Source organism: Cygnus olor, chromosome 4, assembly GCF_009769625.2.
Source record: "Cygnus olor isolate bCygOlo1 chromosome 4, bCygOlo1.pri.v2, whole genome shotgun sequence".
Classification (NCBI taxonomy): domain Eukaryota; kingdom Metazoa; phylum Chordata; class Aves; order Anseriformes; family Anatidae; genus Cygnus; species Cygnus olor.
Window position 1 is genome coordinate 53,679,937 of NC_049172.1, and position 17,135 is coordinate 53,697,071.

The window sequence follows — 17,135 nt, forward strand, 5'->3', positions numbered from 1 at the left end:
AGCGTGACTGTAACAGCTGAAGCAAATGTGGCTTAATGCAAGCCTATGAACAGCATATGGACTGCACGTATGCATGGTCTTACTCAACGTGTACTTAGACAAATCCATGTGCCAGACAAGATGTACTGCTTTTTCTTCTATATGTCTCTTAGTCCAGCTAAAACTAGTCTGGTTCCTGGAATGAGGTAGTCAAGAATACTGCAAGTGAATAGAACAAACACATTTTTGATCAAGCTAGTAGTTAGAGGAGAACTTTCAAAGCAGCTAACAACTTTATACCTCTCTTAGTCCCTTAAAGCTCTTCTGTTGGAGGTGATCGTGAATTTATAGTATTCTATAATCTTGCTCAACGAGTTTGAAATGAATTGTAAAACAATGCAGGGAATAACAGGTTACTGATGATTGCATAGTGTCAGGTTTCATTACTTTTTTTCCCCTCCCTGTTCCAAGCTGAAATTTTTACTGTAAGTTGAACATCATCTTTGATAAGAAGTTGTAAAAAAGCATACCCCTTTAATTTTTATGTAAGTGGGGCACCAATATTATTTGCTGATGAAGTAGGGGGGGAAAAATTAAAACTATTCTTAAATGAACACTTGCTTTGTTTATTTAACCTAGAGACTCTCTAAGTCACAGATGCAGCAATTCTCTAGTCAGCTGCATAAGATTTAATTATGCTTCAGACATTGTAGTAGATTGATATAATGTTAAAAAAAAAAAGCTATTCTCTTAAAGAATCTGTGTCAATTTGAGATCATATTCCCAAAAATGTTTGTTTTCCTGCTCGTGAGGAAAATTATTGTTTTTATAGTACTTTATGGCCGTTTTGTGAAACACTGACAGAAGGAAGAGATTGACATACAGAAAGAAAATGTCACTAACCATGAAACTTCATCAGAAACAAAACTGGAAAAGTCATGGGTTCTTGGAATATCTGGTGCCTTTAAAAATGTAGTTATAGGAAAAAATGGGTAATAGGGAAGAAAGATGGTTGTAAAACCAGTTTCTCACCTAGGAAAAGAATTTTAAGACTAGTCAGTTCTATTGCACAAATTGTCAGAGGTCCTCAAAGACTAATTATATTTTTTCTGTTTTTTATACTCATTTATAAAGTCAAAATGGATCTGCTTTCTGTAGAAACCATAGCAAAATGTGATTAGAAAATAGTTTATATAGCTTGTGTATCTTGGTGCCTCCTGTCAGACAGTTGTGTAAAAGCATGAGATCATCTGAACCACCCATGGGCAGTTCACAAAATACTTCTACCATGAAATAACATTACTGGGTTTAGAGAAGCATTATTTCTCTCGCTAGAAAAAAAGTCACGGATAATTATTGTGCAATGTCCTCTTATTGGCTTTAAAATAACTGTGTGGCTCAGAATTCCTTTTTCTATTTTTCTGCTGTCAATATGCTGAAAGAGTAGTAAGTTGGCAAAAGCAACAGAAATTCTCTTAAATCTGCTCTATAGGCAAGTCAACAAATCTGCTCTATAGGCAAGTCAACAACATTATTCATAGTAGGACCTCTAATAAACGCTGGCAGCTGTTAAACGTGTGGGTATCCTGGTGTTGGGGAGGGAGCATTCCATTTCCTTACCACAGTGAGTTGATAACCTTCCCCTGCTTTGGTATTTGGTGTGTTTCAGCTGGCCAGGCTCAAAGTGTGCCTGGTCTTTCCAAGACTAATGGGCAGACAGTTTATTATAATTTACATTTTTTGCCATTACAACATGTAGCTATTACTACGTTCTTTATGACCCAGGTATGTCTCCCCCTAATTTACACTACTATTATGCTGTTTAATTAATACTGCTTTAAGACTGTTTGTATTCATAATGCTTTAATACTGCTCTAGTTAATTTCGTGACAAGTTAATTGTGCGCCCCTGGCCTCTGTGGTATAATTTGACTGTTGTTGTTTGTGACAATACCAAGTTTCTGTTATTCTATTAACTTGCTAAGTAGCTGTCATCCTTCTAACATCTTGCTGTGTGGAGTGTCCACTCTCCTTCCTCTAGACAACAGCAGCGTACAGAAGTACTGCAGCCAGCTACAGGATTACTTCAACGAGGTTGGTTTGGAACTAGACAACCTATTTCTGGCGTGTTTCCCAAACAATTTCATGAAGAAAAAAGCTTAAACCAACTCAAAAACTCTGTATGATGTTCAGAGCAGACAACGGAGAGGCTATCATGACTGAAAAGAGAAAAGTTTACAACTGCTAGTATACCATAAGCCATGCTTTAATTTCACTTGAGCTTAGTACAATATATAACAGATTCCACATTTCATCCACATCTCTGCGTTCAGATTTAACAGCCAGATCAAGCCTCCAAGGGGCAGGTAACCAGACCAATTAAACAAAACCACCCCAGTCTTAGGCTGGGTATTTTTGAACTCTCCCCTTCAGTGCTCAGACAATACCGATGGCGTACAAACACAGCACGGAACATCCACAGTTCTGTACAGATGAAGGGCATTAGCTATCAGAAGGGCACAGGTAATTTTTGTAAGATGCAGATAAGAGACACCACTTCTTGAAAGATCATTAACAGTACTTCCTCTGGTGTGGCTAACCGTAGCCCTACTGTGGTCCTTTGACATATACACCTCTCTATTTCCCAGAGTCCCTGCAAGCTTGCACTGCATGATAATGGTAAGCTACAACAAGAGATCGGTACCTTTTGAATTACCCGTTATTAGCATCGTAACAAGGATCTAATTGCAACAATATTGATGGTACTATCACACCTGTTTATTTAAACCTGATTATTTCAGCTTACACTTCCTCCACCTCAATTCCTTCGCTCTTTCAGAAGCAGTTCTGTCTCCTGACTTGTTACTGAACACTAGAAGTACTACGTAGTTGTAGCACTGCCAGGAGGAATTAGGTAAAATAATGTTAAGTGTTTTGGCGAGAGTAAAGTGTTCTAGAAGGAGAGTAAGCTTATTCATGCCTCCACCATCTGGTCTTCTGTATTTCTGGAACTGAGTGTAATTATGAGCTGAAAAAAGGATCCTTAAAACTGACTGCTTTAAATAGGTTTGCTCTCATTTTCAGATGACTTTTGTCTTTCTTTTTTCTACTAAGTTCTTCAAGAAGAATTCACCTAGTCAAAGGGGGAAAAAAAAAACACCAAGTGATTTTTATGTTTCCATGAAATAAACCAAAAGAATACACATTCTTACTTAATGAGTATTGTATTCTACAATATAATTGCTCTTACCACTATTCTGTAGCAATTATATTCTACACAACACTGCTTTCAATACGTACAGCACGGACGTAAGAAAACCCAAACCCATAATCCAACAAGCAACAGCTCTCACCCCCTAAAAATCCTGATTTTCTTCATGCCCAATTTTATGGACAAGCTCTGCTGCTTTGTGCTTTCACCCAGGCCAAGGTGAATTGATTTAATTAAAAATTAATTCCTATTTTATAAAGTATCAGCAACCTGTAGTGAAACCTGCTATAAATCTTGTTTGAATTGGCATTAAAATCGTCTGAGAAGCAGGGTGCCCCTGGACGATGATTATTCCCTGCTCTCTCCTTAGGAAAAGGCAGGATGTTGGACCTGCACAACAGTTCAGTAAGATCAGTTGCTACTTACTACCCAGTGCTTTGTCAGAAAATGCACTGCCATAAGTGCAGCTAATTATTTCTAGGGCACTGCAAATAAATTCTGCCAACAGCAACAAAATTGTATCACGAAGGGCCCCCTTAAACCCTGAAGTGTTTAAGAGGCAGAATGTAATGGAAATCTTGAAGCTGGTGCCCCCTCTAAATGGATCCTGCCTCCCGCATTAAGCTATCGTACAAATACCGGGTAGTGCCACACTGATGCACTGAGATGAACTACAGAAGACAGGAAGTGTAAATAATAAAAAAACAAAGGATGACTAGATAAGTTGCCCTTGAGCTAAGGTGAGCTTTGCTGCCTATTACTTCACAGTTTTAATTGTTATATAAAAAGTCATGTCCTAAATAATCTAACACTCTGTAGTAATTTACCTGCTTTATAGGAGGAACGCACTAAAGGCCCACTGGCTGTGTAATGGAATCCAAGCTCGTTTCCTACTTTTTCCCAGTATTTAAATTTTTCAGGAGTTATATACTCCTCAACCTAGGTAAAAAAGAATTAATTTTGATCAGGTCTTAATATAAAAGAAATAAATATAGACAGCACGTAGTGACATGAAACAGTTACATCTCAAGTTCAAAACGTTACGTTCCAAAACTTTCAACAGTCAAGTCATGAAAACTATTTTCCTCTCTGCTTTTCACCCAAAGGATGTATTTTATTCGCTTTTCAGATATAGCTGATAAGTTTAGAATATAATTTCTAGTTGTTGCTTCATCATTTCCTTTACTCTGTTTTTGAATGGTCCTTTTGCACAATCCTTTTTTTGTCCAAATTTATTAAAAAAAAAAAGAAAAAGAAAAAAAGCTGCCCCACAATAGTCCTACAAATCTCTTCACTAACAGTTATTTCAGTGGAACACAGGAACAGAACAAAGACCCTGGCTCTGGACAGATTACAGAAGGAGAAAATGGTAATTTTCACAGCTGAAGTGGCACCAGTACGGGACAGCCTATGAGGCAGCGAACGAGAGCTGGCTTGAGCCATTACGTTCGAGGCATACACTGAGGCTCTTGTTTTGCAGAATCATGCCTCAGCTCCAGCTGTCTCCCCAGCTAACAGTAGCAAATAGCAACGTGAAGTCTGCAGGAGACGGAAAGGATTAGACAGTTGAAGTCATTTCTAGCAAGGGGCCCGTAACATGAAAATCAAGTTCAGCGAAGAAGGAAATTTTTCCCAACATCCATGGTCAAGGATGCATATCAAATCCCACTGTAGAAAGAAGAAACTTTACTGCAAGGTAAAGACCAAAACACTGCCCGTAAATTGAAGGCATGTTTACCTTTAGGTGACGTTTTGTTGGTTGCATGTATTGTCCCAGGGTCAAACAATCTACATCTGCTTCACGCAATACTGTGAAAAGAAAATTCCTCATTAGTGGCAAAAGTATCACAAGGGATTGTCAGCAGCTGGGAAACACCCTACTTGCAAGGCTGAACCAGGGTCACCCCGCAGCATCTCGTGGGGGTTACATCCCGCAGTCTCCATGAGCAGTAACCACGCACTGCATTCTGCAATCCTCACTCGTGCAAGACCTGATGTAGCTCAGAGCCAGGGAGAACATCATCACTCTGCACTGCAGTCACTTGTCTCACTGCAGAGATGACACACTCTTTTTTATTTTACTGCTTTTCACTGTATCTTTAGGTCAGAGCCCTTGTTTGACAAAAAATGGATGCACACACATACACTGGGCACTTCTACACTGTTTCAAAGTCTTCATGCTGAAATTATGCATACTTGTCCGAAGAGATATAAATCCAAGGGAAGTTGTCAACATCTTTTAACAGTTTTACACACTTAAGGCTATATGTTAGTTTTGATGCCTGCAGAAACTTGCAAGTGGTCTGCTAATATGAGGCAGGAAGGATGGGAAAATCAGGAACTGTAACCTTATGGTCCAGACTGTAGGATAGGTGTAGAAAAAATAGACTATATCACTGCATTGTAACTATGGGTTATTGTACACAAAAGAAAGTACCAGGTAGACATTCTTTCAGCTGGATATAGGATAAATGTTATATAATTAAATAATTTCTTCTTAAAAGTACATTGTATTCACTTACCACTGTGAACTTTTCTCCTATTAAAAATAAATTGAAAAAAAACAACAGAAACCAACACATAAAAAAATGCTAAAACTCCAAGGATAGCCTTTTTTCTAACAACTAAGTAAGCCAAAGTAAACTAAACAATAATGTCGTATATTTCTAAAAAGAAATGTGCACTAAGGCAACTATGTTGCAAGCCCACTGCTTGATTACTGCAAGGATTAGGGATGTTAAAATAGTCACAGAAAGTTAGTTATAAACTGCCACTGAAATCAACAGGGAATGGATCTACATGTCAAATTGTTTCTGAAAATCTGACAGCCATATGGAAGCTAAATATTTCAGAAGTTTGGTCATTTTTAACCAAACATTTTTTTCCCCACAAAGCCTTGAAAGCCTTTCCTCCAGGAAACTGATTTGTGAGGATGCTCACAGCTGTTTTCAAATGTAATAACGTTCATACATGCAAACGCGTATTTCAGCCCCAACTCACGTTTCATTGTTGCGTACACCTGTTCATCTGTCTCGCCCAGCCCCAGCATGATGGAGGTTTTTGAGATAACCCCAGGCTGGACCTTTTTAGCATGCTTCAGCACGCGCACGGATTGCTCAAAGTTGGCTCGGGGGTCGCGGACCTTCCTTTTAACATTTTCAGCACAAGGGAAAAAAAAAGAAAAAGAGAGAGGAAGAAGGCAGGTAACTCAGAGATGCCGAGATAGCTTAATCCTGCTAAATTCTACAAAGAAAAAGAGAGAGTTCAGAGGTTTCACTCAGGGGTCTCACACCTGCAGGCGGCTGCTGACGCTCCCCCTGCTGTGGACGAGGCTCCGCGGGCAGGCAGGGAGCAGCGAGGGGGGGCACGGCGGTGCCTCTCGCCGACCCCGGAGCTTCTCGGTGCCTCCGGAGCCCCTCGGGGCGCTGCGGGGCCGGGCCGGGTCGGGTCGCGGCGGATCCCGTCAGGACCTCCCGGGTGCCTCCGGAGCGCGGCGCGGGGCCGGCGCCCTCTGGCGGCGGGCGGCGGGCAGGGAGGCACCGCCGCGCCCGGGGCACGCCGGGAGCTGCGCCCGGCCCCCGCCATTTCGCCGCCCGGCCCGGCCCCGCTCCTCAGCGCTCCCCGCCGGGCACCGGGGGCCGTGAGGAGCCCCCCGGCGGGGCTGGGAGCTTCTTCGTTCGCTTCTGCGGCTCCTTCCTCAGCTGGCCGCTTCTGGCAGCCTCCCCAGCCTGGGGTTGGGCGTTAGTCCCTGTGCCGTGTCAGGGATGAGGTCTGACACCCCACGTTGGTCTAGTTTTAGAGAGTTTTCCTGTCTTAGCTAAGTTTTTCTCATGTCGAGGTGTGATGATGATGCCCTTACATGCCCTTACAACTGCAGAAAAACAACATGCTAAAGACTGACATGAACATACCCAACAAAGCAAGCATGCTTCCTTCCAAAACACAATCCTGTGCGTAGGCTAAAGTTGGGTAAAAACACTTAACTTACTATTGAGAAAGTTTTGCAAATAGAGTACCTCACAAAATACAATTTTTTTACTTTTAGGACAATCCTTTCCCTTGAAAAGCCTATATAAAACCCCAGGGTAGACGGATACATAACATTTTTTCCATTGGCAGGTTATATAAGACAGGAAAACGTTGGGGTGTCACTACCACTCGTGAATGGAATGTAGAGAACTGACAGCCAAAGCCTTAATGATAATTTAAATAATTAGCTCTGACTCTCTCTGTCACAAAGAATCCCTTTTACAAAATCCCTTTTGTTTTTATACCATCTTCTACTTCCCTTTATACATACTACTTTTGCTTACCTTTGTAATTCTGGAACGGTTTCCACATTGTGGGCATACACATCTAGTCCTGACAATGCCACTTTCTCCACAGCTTTAAGGTCCCCTCGAAAATCAGGAGTTAGGCATTCTACAAGAATTTTTGAATTCCTGAAAAATAGAGACAGAAAATGAACAAATCTATGGGATTTGTATCACTGTTGCTAAAAAGCTCAATACAGCAAAAACAGAACAAAAAAACCTGAATCAACAATGCGCTGATAAGCAAAGCAAAGTTAATTCAGGATACATTGCTAAAACAAGAGACTTCTGCAAATACTAAGGATTATTGCTCTTTAATAATATTATAGTTCAAACAGAACAATGTGTTTAATTTCCAATTTTACCAATGTGAGCTAACACAGAATGAAAGTCAAATTATATAAAAGCCATTCTTGCAGTCTCTTAAACAATCACACTTACTGTCTGTACGTGATTTTTTGTCAGTTGCAGGTTAACTTAACAAGGTTTTCAATATTATTTTAATATTGTAGCTTTGATATACAGAGGAGATATATTCCTGACCTGACACATGGTTAAAGAAATAATCCAGAGTTTAGCTTTAAATAAACCTGAATTGGAAATGTATTAAAATTGAGGCCATACTTTGGGACCATTATACCAGAAAGATGAAAAACAGGGAAAAAGGGTATACAAGCAGGCTGAAGGCAGACTTTTGTGTATGTATGGTCCATGAAATAATTCAACTGAAGGTAATTTTGACCTACATGCCATACCACTCTCTAAAGGTTTAATAGTAATAGTAATACATTATTAATATACCTTTCTTTCAGATGAGAGACTGTCTTGGCAAAGTGTTCTGCTCCACCATCAGGCATATCTAGAAGCATTTCAATTACTCAGTTAAGCTTTCTGTTCAAGAAATGTATTCACTTATTAGCAGTGCCACAAAAAATGCCGAGTCACATTTAAATACAAACAAATAAAGCAGCAGTTCTTGGTCAAAAGCTGAAACACCGGTCTTATCTTACTGCTTATGCCTGAAGCTTATAACAGGTATTCTACCAAGCCCCATTCTGCACGCAGACTAAATATGATCATTTAGGGCAGACTTCGAATGTTTACTCTAAATTTACTTGGTTTTGTGGGTGCACTGTCGGCCTAAGCAAAAAATGACTTGAACCATTTATGGTTTTGATCTGACAAACAGACTTACAAAAAATAAATATTTCCAACTAAGTATTATTGCTCGTTTATTGTAAGCTACTTTGAAGCTACTGGACTTTCAACTGAAGTATACTGAAGAGTCTTCACAACAGTTTTGCCCACCTATGTGGTGTCACCACAAAGGAGCTACTACAACCATAGAAAAAAAGCAACTTTCAGTATTGTTAAGAATAATTTATTCAGGTTTAGCTGTTGGGAGGAAGTTCTGTAATATTATTCTGTATGAATGTGGATTTTTTTTTTTGCTTATCAAGTAACAGAAAACAGTGCATTGTGTTTGTACTTCGCAAAAAAAGTAGTTATAGAATATTTAATAAAATATTGTAATATTTTTAATGTCTAGACCTTGTTGCTCTCTACAACTACCTAAAAGGACGGTTTTTAGCGAGGGTGTCAGTCTCCTTTCTCAGATGGCAAGTGGTAGAACACAAGGCAACATCTTCAAGTAGCACCAGGGGAGGTTTAGATTGTTGACTCCTTTACAATAGGAATCCTCAACAACTGTGCTGAGCAGTAAGGTCTGTCTTTACCCCATGTAACGTATATGAGAACTTACACTGGAAGACGTTATGACAATGTACTAACCGTCTCTGTCCACAGATGTCAATACGACGTAATCCAAGCCCCACTCAGCAATAGCTTTAGCTGTGTTGTAAGGCTCCTCAGGATCCAATGGAGGTGGATGTTTTGCTGTCTTTACTGAGCAAAATCTGCAACCTCTAGTGCACGTGTCACCCATCAGCTGAAATAAGAAAGGCATTCCTACATTTACACGTCACACATCACTACTGTTCAGCTGAGAAACAGCTGCATTTGTCAAATCAGACAAATCCTAATAATAAGGAAAACAGTAAGGACAGTGACATACCATAGATTTCATATAACAGACCCAAAACACTGTAGTAGAGATTGTAGCGTATTGTCAGAGATACAACAATCAGCTCAAACAGCAACAGAATACTTATGAAAAAGGTAATAGCTTACCATAATAGTAGCTGTAGCTGTAGCATATTCACCACCTCCCCAGCATTCTCCGATGTTGGGACAACGTGCTTCCTCACATACCTGAGGTTAGACAGTCCTGTAACGTGTATTTCAACAGTAGCCTACAAACTAAACCTAAGTCCTTCTGTGATAAATGAGATTTAACAGAGTCACACATTGTTATTGAAGCAGCAGAATTGGTAGAAAGAAAGTCATTGGTGCATTACATCCATTTCCATTCCTTTCCTCTACCACAACTCCAAAAATTCCTCAGACAAGTAACTACCTTATTAATTAGCACAGCGTCATTAATATTTTAAATTTACCAATTGCACAAGATTCAATATTCACAAGATCTATGATACATCAAAGCATGATCTTGCTCTGAAAAAAAAAAACCCTCAATGCATACCAACCCCTCTTTATCATCTTGAATATATATTTAATGAAATGGGTATTTCTAAAATTTCTTTTCTTACAAAACAATTATATAGCTCTGAAATTGTTTCAATTAAAAACAGTCACATGTAGCATCTTCTGACCTCATTGGTGACGCAAGCAGTAAACTCTAATATTTAAAATCATAGCAGAAAAACATGAAATTCTCTATAGGATTTTTTTTTCATTAAGGGTAAAACTCACCACAGTCAAAAAGGACCAGCTTTGGGCTTGCAAGACCATGCAAGACATAATTTCTACCTGTCTTCCACAAAAAAATAACTCTGCATCATTAGAAAAATCCCTTATTTCTACAGGAAAATTTGTTTGGTACTAGACTTACCGTGTGAAGATTTAAACTTCTCAAGGTATTCTTTAGTTTGTTGTAATTCTTTCCCATGGGAATCTTTGTTTTCAGCCATGGTGGAAGCCGCAGCCTGAAAAAGAAATCAAGCAAACAGGATTAATAAAATATTTACGTAAGTTTCCACTAATTTCTTAGATCTACATCAACTTGTCACATATCACAATGAGGAAAGGTTCCTTGGATATTGACACAGCTCAGTGACCAATATTAACACCACTCATAGTCATAACAGACTTCTGTCTTCCATGCTTATTACCATCCCAATATTCAAAAGTAGGAGTTTGTTGTCATTGGAAGGTTTAAAACTGTTAGCAGTACCGGTGGGATTTACGAGTGCAGCAGTGGAGATCGCATCAATTAACGGCAGTGTAAATTGCACACCTATTACAAAGTCTGATCAAACTTCTAACTAGAAACATATTTTAAGCATTTTTAAGTATTTTTTAATCTACTCTGCATTAGTTTGTTTTTCAATATCAGTAATATTTTTTCACCGCTTCCCTATACTCACCTATTGATCTCTACTTATAATTTGATGCAGGGTATGGCACAAGCACTCAAGTGAGAAAAATACCACAACGCCTTAATGTTTCGGTATGTATTTAAAGTTAATACTGTGTTTTTTCTTCAAAAATCAAATTGGCAAGCAATTTGACAAGATAATTTAAAGACAGTGCATTGTATATGTTCTGTAGTTCATACTAAACATGCGAGGTACTGCATGGGCGCAACTACAGTTGCTCGAAATGACCATTACCTTTCGCCTTTCTGGCGTTTTAAATTCCCTGTATACTCAGCCCAGGCACTCTTGTCCCCCAAATCTCCAGAGACAAAGTCCTGTAAGTCCGGTCCATTTTGGAGAAATTTCTTCTTCTCCTCTGGCAGGGAACCTGATGTCCCGTACTGGTTACACGCGTGGCTCCCCGACACCTAAAAATAAACAAGAAATAGCATAGTTTATTGATTTATAAATGTATTGGTTATAAATACCGCCAGTTCACAACCACCCAAGCCCATAACACTAAATATTCCTCGGTAGGCTCCCCCCCTCACCCGTCCGCTGGGCCGCAGCAGCAGCCGCCGGGCGCTGAGCACGGCGGTGCCGGTCCCGCAGCGGCCGCCCCGCGGCAGCAGCGACATGGCGGCCGCCCCCCCCTTCCCCCCCGATCGATGCGCTCGGCGCTCGGCTGCCCGCTCCCGTTGGCGCGTCGAGCCTCGCTCCCTCCTGCCTGCCTCCCCATGATGACGTCAGGGGGCCGAGCGGGTATAAGTACGTGATGACGTCACGCACCGCCCCTTTCCGCCCCGCGCGCCGCCAGGTGAGGGGGAGCCCGCGGCCGTCATCCGCCCCGCGGCCGCCCCGCATCCGCCGCCATCCGCCGCGGGTGGCCCCCGCAGCGCTCCGCGGGGGGTGCGGGCAGATTCCCGGGGCGGTGCCGGCCGCCATCGCGGCGCTCTGATGGGGCTCTGCGGGCCGGGAGCCGCCCCGATGGCGCCTCCTCACCCCCCCCCCCCCCCCGGCGGAGGCCTCACCGGGGCCTAGCCCGGGCTTGGGGGGCGGCGCCCGTAACTGGGGGGCTTGGGGGGCGTGAGGGGGGGGAGGGGGGCGGCGAGGGGCTCGTCTTCGAGGCTCCCAACTCGTTCTGGTTGTCGCCCGTAGGATGAAGACCATTCTCAGCAACCAGACCGTTGACATCCCCGACAAAGGTACGGCTGTGTGCGGAAAGCCCCCCGGGTAGCGGCCCCGCGGCCGGCTAACGCGCGTCTGTCTTTGGTTCGCAGTCAGCGTGTCGCTGAAGGGCCGCACCGTCATTGTGAAGGGGCCCCGGGGAACCCTGCGGAGGGATTTTAACCACATCAACGTGGAGCTGTCTCTGCTGGGGAAGAAACGCAAGAAAGTGAGTGCTGCACGGTTGGGGTTTATGCTCCTAGGGAGGAGGTGGGGGCGCGTAACAGGTCTTTCATGCTGCAAGTAAATTACTGAGCGTTTATTTCTGTATTTTCTGAAAGAAAATGGAGTTGTGGAGCACTGACCCACTCAGGCTCCGTGACAGTCCTGAAGTTCTGTCGTGTTTTGGAATGAAGTTGTTGGTTGATTCCCTTTGTAGCTGCAGTTATAACTACTGGGGAAGGGGTTGCCTGTTGTATGCTGTTTTTTGAGCTGGCTTGTTTAAACTAGATAAAATTAATTCTGTGCGTTTAAGTTTTTAGAATTGGCAAGTTATATTGGGAGAGCTGGTGTTTTCCAAATAGGTGCAAAATACTTTTGTGTCGTCTTAAGGATTTAAGAAAAGAGGGGAAGAGTGGGTGACTTCAGTAACTTATTGACAAGCACCTGCTGGATCATAGAAACATTGGCTCCTTACGCAGTGCATCATTAAGAAGTTGATAGATTACGTATGGGTGACTGACCCCAGAACAACTGGTGTGCTATTCGGAAGGATATTGTCGCATTCGTAAGCTAAGGTGTCAGAATTTCTTTATAACCACTACCTGTCCTAGTTTCTCTGAACTTTTGTTGGTAATGGGGCAAAAAGAAGAAAAACTTTGTGCGTTGGGTGTTAGGGCATAAGACTTGAGCTGGTTGGGCATTTAACAGTCATCAAACAATACTTTTACACTTTTAGTAGTTAACCTGAATTTCTCCCTCTTAGTTTGTCGCAAAATTGTTTGGTTTTGGTTTTGAAATGTAGCTGAAAGTGTTGTTATTTTTTTCTTAACCCAGCTGCGTGTTGACAAGTGGTGGGGTAACAGGAAGGAGCTGGCAACAGTTCGCACAATTTGCAGCCATGTACAGAACATGATTAAGGGTGTTACACTGGTAAGTTGTATTTTGAAGTAGGAGAACCGCGTCGTTTTTGTTGCAATAGCCTTTTACTTCAGTGCAAGCTTTTTTCAGTATTCGAGTTAGTGTGCATGTATGCTTCTTTTATCCCCCCCTTGCTGTCAAACAAGTTCTGCAGGTGGAGAAAAACCTGAACAATAAGCTTTGAATATTTCTTGGGCTTAGCAACTTGTCCTTACTAGGAAACTATCGTCAGTATATTTCGTTTTTAAATGTATCCAGTAAGCATTATGCACCTGTGGTTTTTTTGGATGTGCTTTCATTTCAGTATCTTAACGATGTCCTTTATCCCAGGGCTTTCGTTACAAGATGAGGTCGGTGTACGCTCACTTCCCCATCAACGTAGTTATCCAGGATAACGGCTCACTTGTGGAAATCCGAAACTTCTTGGGAGAGAAGTACATCCGCAGGGTGCGCATGAGGCCAGGTGAGCGCAACTGCAGGTGTTGCACTTAACTATTTTGTAACAGGGCTTTCTAAACTGTCTTTGGGCTGCCACAGACGGCAGGAGATGGCAAATGACTGTCAAAGCAGCATTTTCCAGTCTGTCCGAATATATGGAACCTTACAATATGTTTACTACTGTTCAGATTTATAATTGACAATGATTGTAACTTGCTTTTAATAAATCTTGAGTAGGGAGAAAGCTTAAAGCTAGTTACTGCAATAGGAATTACAAGGATCTCAGTTTAATTTCATCATCGTTCAATCTTGGCAGTGTTCATTGACATTAAACTGCTGGTGCTCAATTTTAAATTGGTGTTTCTGTTTCAAACATAGTATGTGAACTAATTTTTACAGTACCTCATATTTTTGGTCTTTAAAGCGTTACTGTGTTCTGAGTATCTTGATTAGCCAGTAGCACACATTGTAATTTGCATCTTATCCAGTTTTGCATAATTGGAGTTTCAGCTAGGTGTCTGACGGGGCAGGCGTTTGATGGATCTTATTAAAGTTCCACAAGGAAGAGACAAAACGTTTCTTAAACACAATTACCCTAAGATTGTAGGGGATACTTCCCAGATGAAACTTTTTTTTTGGTAGTTCCACTGCTGGTGAAGGTATTGGTGTTACAGATGGTGTTTTAGGTTGGGTTTAGATGAAAGCACCAGGCTGGTCTGATGTGATACAGTGTAGAGTGATTTACAGTAGCTGCAACTTCAATTTACAGTGGAATATTGATTTGACTACTTGCTTTCTTTAAAAATTGGCTTTTATTTTAAAGATAGGTGTTAGTTAAAATGCTAGCTTAACATCTATTCATTAAATAGATCGAGCTATGAAGTCTTACTTGTGTTACTTTCCTTGCAAGTGAAAGTTTCCTGTTAAGTTCTTGAGTGTGGTAGTGCTTACCCCCATGAATGCCTCCGGTGTGTCTGGTGACATGTTGCTGAACGTGTCAGAGGGTGGGGTTTTTCCTGATGACTCTTACTCGGGGTGAATCCAGTTTTATCTGAGCGTAAGAATGTGGAAAATGGCACCACCTAGCTGACAATGTCGTGCTGGCAAAATGTCTAGTGTATGTGCTGTGGGGGTGATTAATGCTGTAATGCAGGAACACTTCAGTAGGAACATTACTCGGCGCAGGTCATGTTCTGGATTGAAGGCAGCTAATCTTTGTGTGCTGGAACTGTTGAGAGAGGGCAGCCCTGGAAGAGCTTTTGGGGAGACTTTTTTAACTAAGTCATTGAAGCTCGTTATTACCTAGAGTAATACTGTCCGGATCCGTGAATTGTGGTAGGACACAAGCGCTGTGTCCTGAATACATCTTTGCTGTCTTCACCATTGACAGATGGTTTGTGTGTTTTGCTTTCTGTAGGTGTTTCCTGTGCAGTATCTCAGGCCCAGAAGGATGAGCTGATCCTTGAAGGAAATGACATTGAATTGGTCTCCAACTCAGGTTTGTGAAGTCAACGCAGGGGGAGATTTAATGACACCGTCACTTTTACCTGAAGATGTCAGTTTAGCAAACTTCTTTTCCTTTTTCTCTAATACTGAGGTAAATGGCAGTTCAGTGTGTTTGTTCTTTTAAATCTGGTCAGTGTAATTTGCTTTTCATTGGTAGTTACGCTTTTTTAAAGCTTAGGGAAAACCTCAGCTTTTCAGATGTACAAGTATGCAGTAATAGACCATCTCTGCCCAAAGTTGCCAAGCTAGGCTCAGTGAAATGTATTCTTTCTTCATCAGAACTGACGGTTTTTCAAGCTATTGTTTCCCTTCTCCAAGTGACAGTGTTATTTATTAGTTGAAATACTGGAGAGGCTATTTGGTTGGGCCTCTTGTTTTGTGCTAATGGTCTTGCTTTGTTCGTAGCTGCCTTGATCCAGCAAGCCACTACGGTCAAGAACAAGGATATCAGGAAATTCTTGGACGGTATCTACGTCTCTGAGAAGGGAACAGTACAGCAGGCAGATGAGTAAAACTCTAACAGGTTGGTGTCATCTTAGGGAGACCGGTGTTACTTTGTACGTTACTATGCTGTGTTTGTCAGGTGTGCTAAGTTCTTTCTGAGGACAAGGCTGGCACCTTAGCTTGCTTCTTAAAGTCTATGACTTTCGGAATGTGGGAGCTTGGGACAACAGGGATGTGAGGCAGTGTGCTTGAGAAGCAAACACCTAGAGATGGTTACCTGAGCGGGGGACTTGACAGGGCTCATCTGCCTCAGTGAGGCAGTGCTGAACCACGTCGCCTGTAGAGATGCAGTGGTATAAGGCTTCTTGTAAAACTTCTACCAGATTTCTTAATTTTTCTTAATAACTTGGCTTTACACTGCTGTAGGGATAAACATCTAACTGAGGCGCTGTATTTCTGTGCTGTGAATGCCAGTTGTGGTAGCTATTGGGAACTGAAAACCAACTGACCTGGGATGAAAGACCAGTTTCCAGCTATTTACAGAGAGGACTTTCTGGTTGGACACTGACTTTATTTTGAAAAAGTGGATAGCACTTAATTTGTGTATAGGGGTCTTCTGTGTAGTGTGTGTAAATTCTTGTAGACAAAGGTCGGTGTAACAAAGACAACTATTTAACATTGTCTATGTACATTTGCTACTGAAGTTGAGTTCAAGGATTTGGGGTTAATTTAAGAATTTTAACTGGTGGAGTGGTTCGAGACATCTCAGCTACATATGATTCCATACGTGGTACAAAATACTTGTGTAGGATGAGTCAGGCTGAGTTGTATTTAAAATAAATGTTGTGTGGCTTCTGAACCTGAGCAGGAAACAGGATCCTCATGAAGTGACTTTCATAAACTAAATCTTAGTGGCAGCCAGATACCAGGCGCTTACAGGCTACTGAAAAAAATATTTTTAGTGCTGTTCAGAGTTTATTGAGAGACAGGGTGACTTGTTACCTTTGTTAAGCAATTTTGAACCATTTCTCATTGTCAAGTAGTCTTTTCTGCATAAACTTAAGTACATTTTTGAGCTATTAATTTTTGTCTTGCCTTAAACCTACCAGATCAATTAACTTGTCATGTGTATATAAACGTTCAATTTCACATTTGCTATGTTAAAGCCTTTCTAAAAGCTCTTTCACTTTTTATTTACAGTTGTCTAGATCTTGAAACAAACCACCATGAGACAGCGTATCAGCAAGTGCTGGATTGAAGCATCTGATACAAAAACTGAACGAGATGAGAGGTTTAATAAAATAAAACCTATTTCATATCTTGGCCTCTTCTTTAAGAACTAAACAGTGATGATGTGAACCTGCTCAAGGTCTGTCTTCGGGAGAAGCAGATTATCACGGGGTGATGCAAAATAGATTAATGCTGCGTACATGCTTGCAGC

General features: G+C 41.5%; 2 protein-coding genes across 3 annotated transcripts; one reads left to right on the top strand and one right to left on the bottom strand.

The window, feature by feature from the left end:
• Positions 1-2,227: 2,227 nt before the first annotated feature.
• On the bottom strand, positions 2,228-11,719 carry LIAS (lipoic acid synthetase). The gene is made up of 11 exons (XM_040556076.1): positions 11,551-11,719; positions 11,255-11,427; positions 10,474-10,567; positions 9,693-9,773; positions 9,294-9,450; positions 8,304-8,361; positions 7,503-7,631; positions 6,190-6,335; positions 4,928-4,998; positions 4,017-4,128; positions 2,228-3,111 (listed from the first exon to the last, which is right to left on the bottom strand). The coding sequence occupies exons 1-11, from the start codon at positions 11,635-11,637 to the stop codon at positions 3,059-3,061; spliced, it is 1,161 nt and encodes a 386-aa protein (XP_040412010.1). The 5' UTR covers positions 11,638-11,719; the 3' UTR covers positions 2,228-3,058.
• A 9-nt stretch (positions 11,720-11,728) lies between these two features.
• On the top strand, positions 11,729-17,010 carry RPL9 (ribosomal protein L9). 2 transcript variants are annotated; one of them, XM_040556079.1, is made up of 8 exons: positions 11,729-11,816; positions 12,158-12,204; positions 12,280-12,395; positions 13,223-13,318; positions 13,637-13,769; positions 15,162-15,242; positions 15,656-15,773; positions 16,895-17,010. In XM_040556079.1, the coding sequence occupies exons 2-7, from the start codon at positions 12,159-12,161 to the stop codon at positions 15,760-15,762; spliced, it is 579 nt and encodes a 192-aa protein (XP_040412013.1). In that variant the 5' UTR covers positions 11,729-11,816; position 12,158; the 3' UTR covers positions 15,763-15,773; positions 16,895-17,010. The 2 variants fall into 2 exon arrangements, with proteins under 2 accessions (XP_040412013.1, XP_040412012.1); XM_040556078.1 differs by lacking the exon at positions 11,729-11,816 and having other exon boundaries at positions 12,059-12,204.
• Positions 17,011-17,135: the final 125 nt, after the last annotated feature.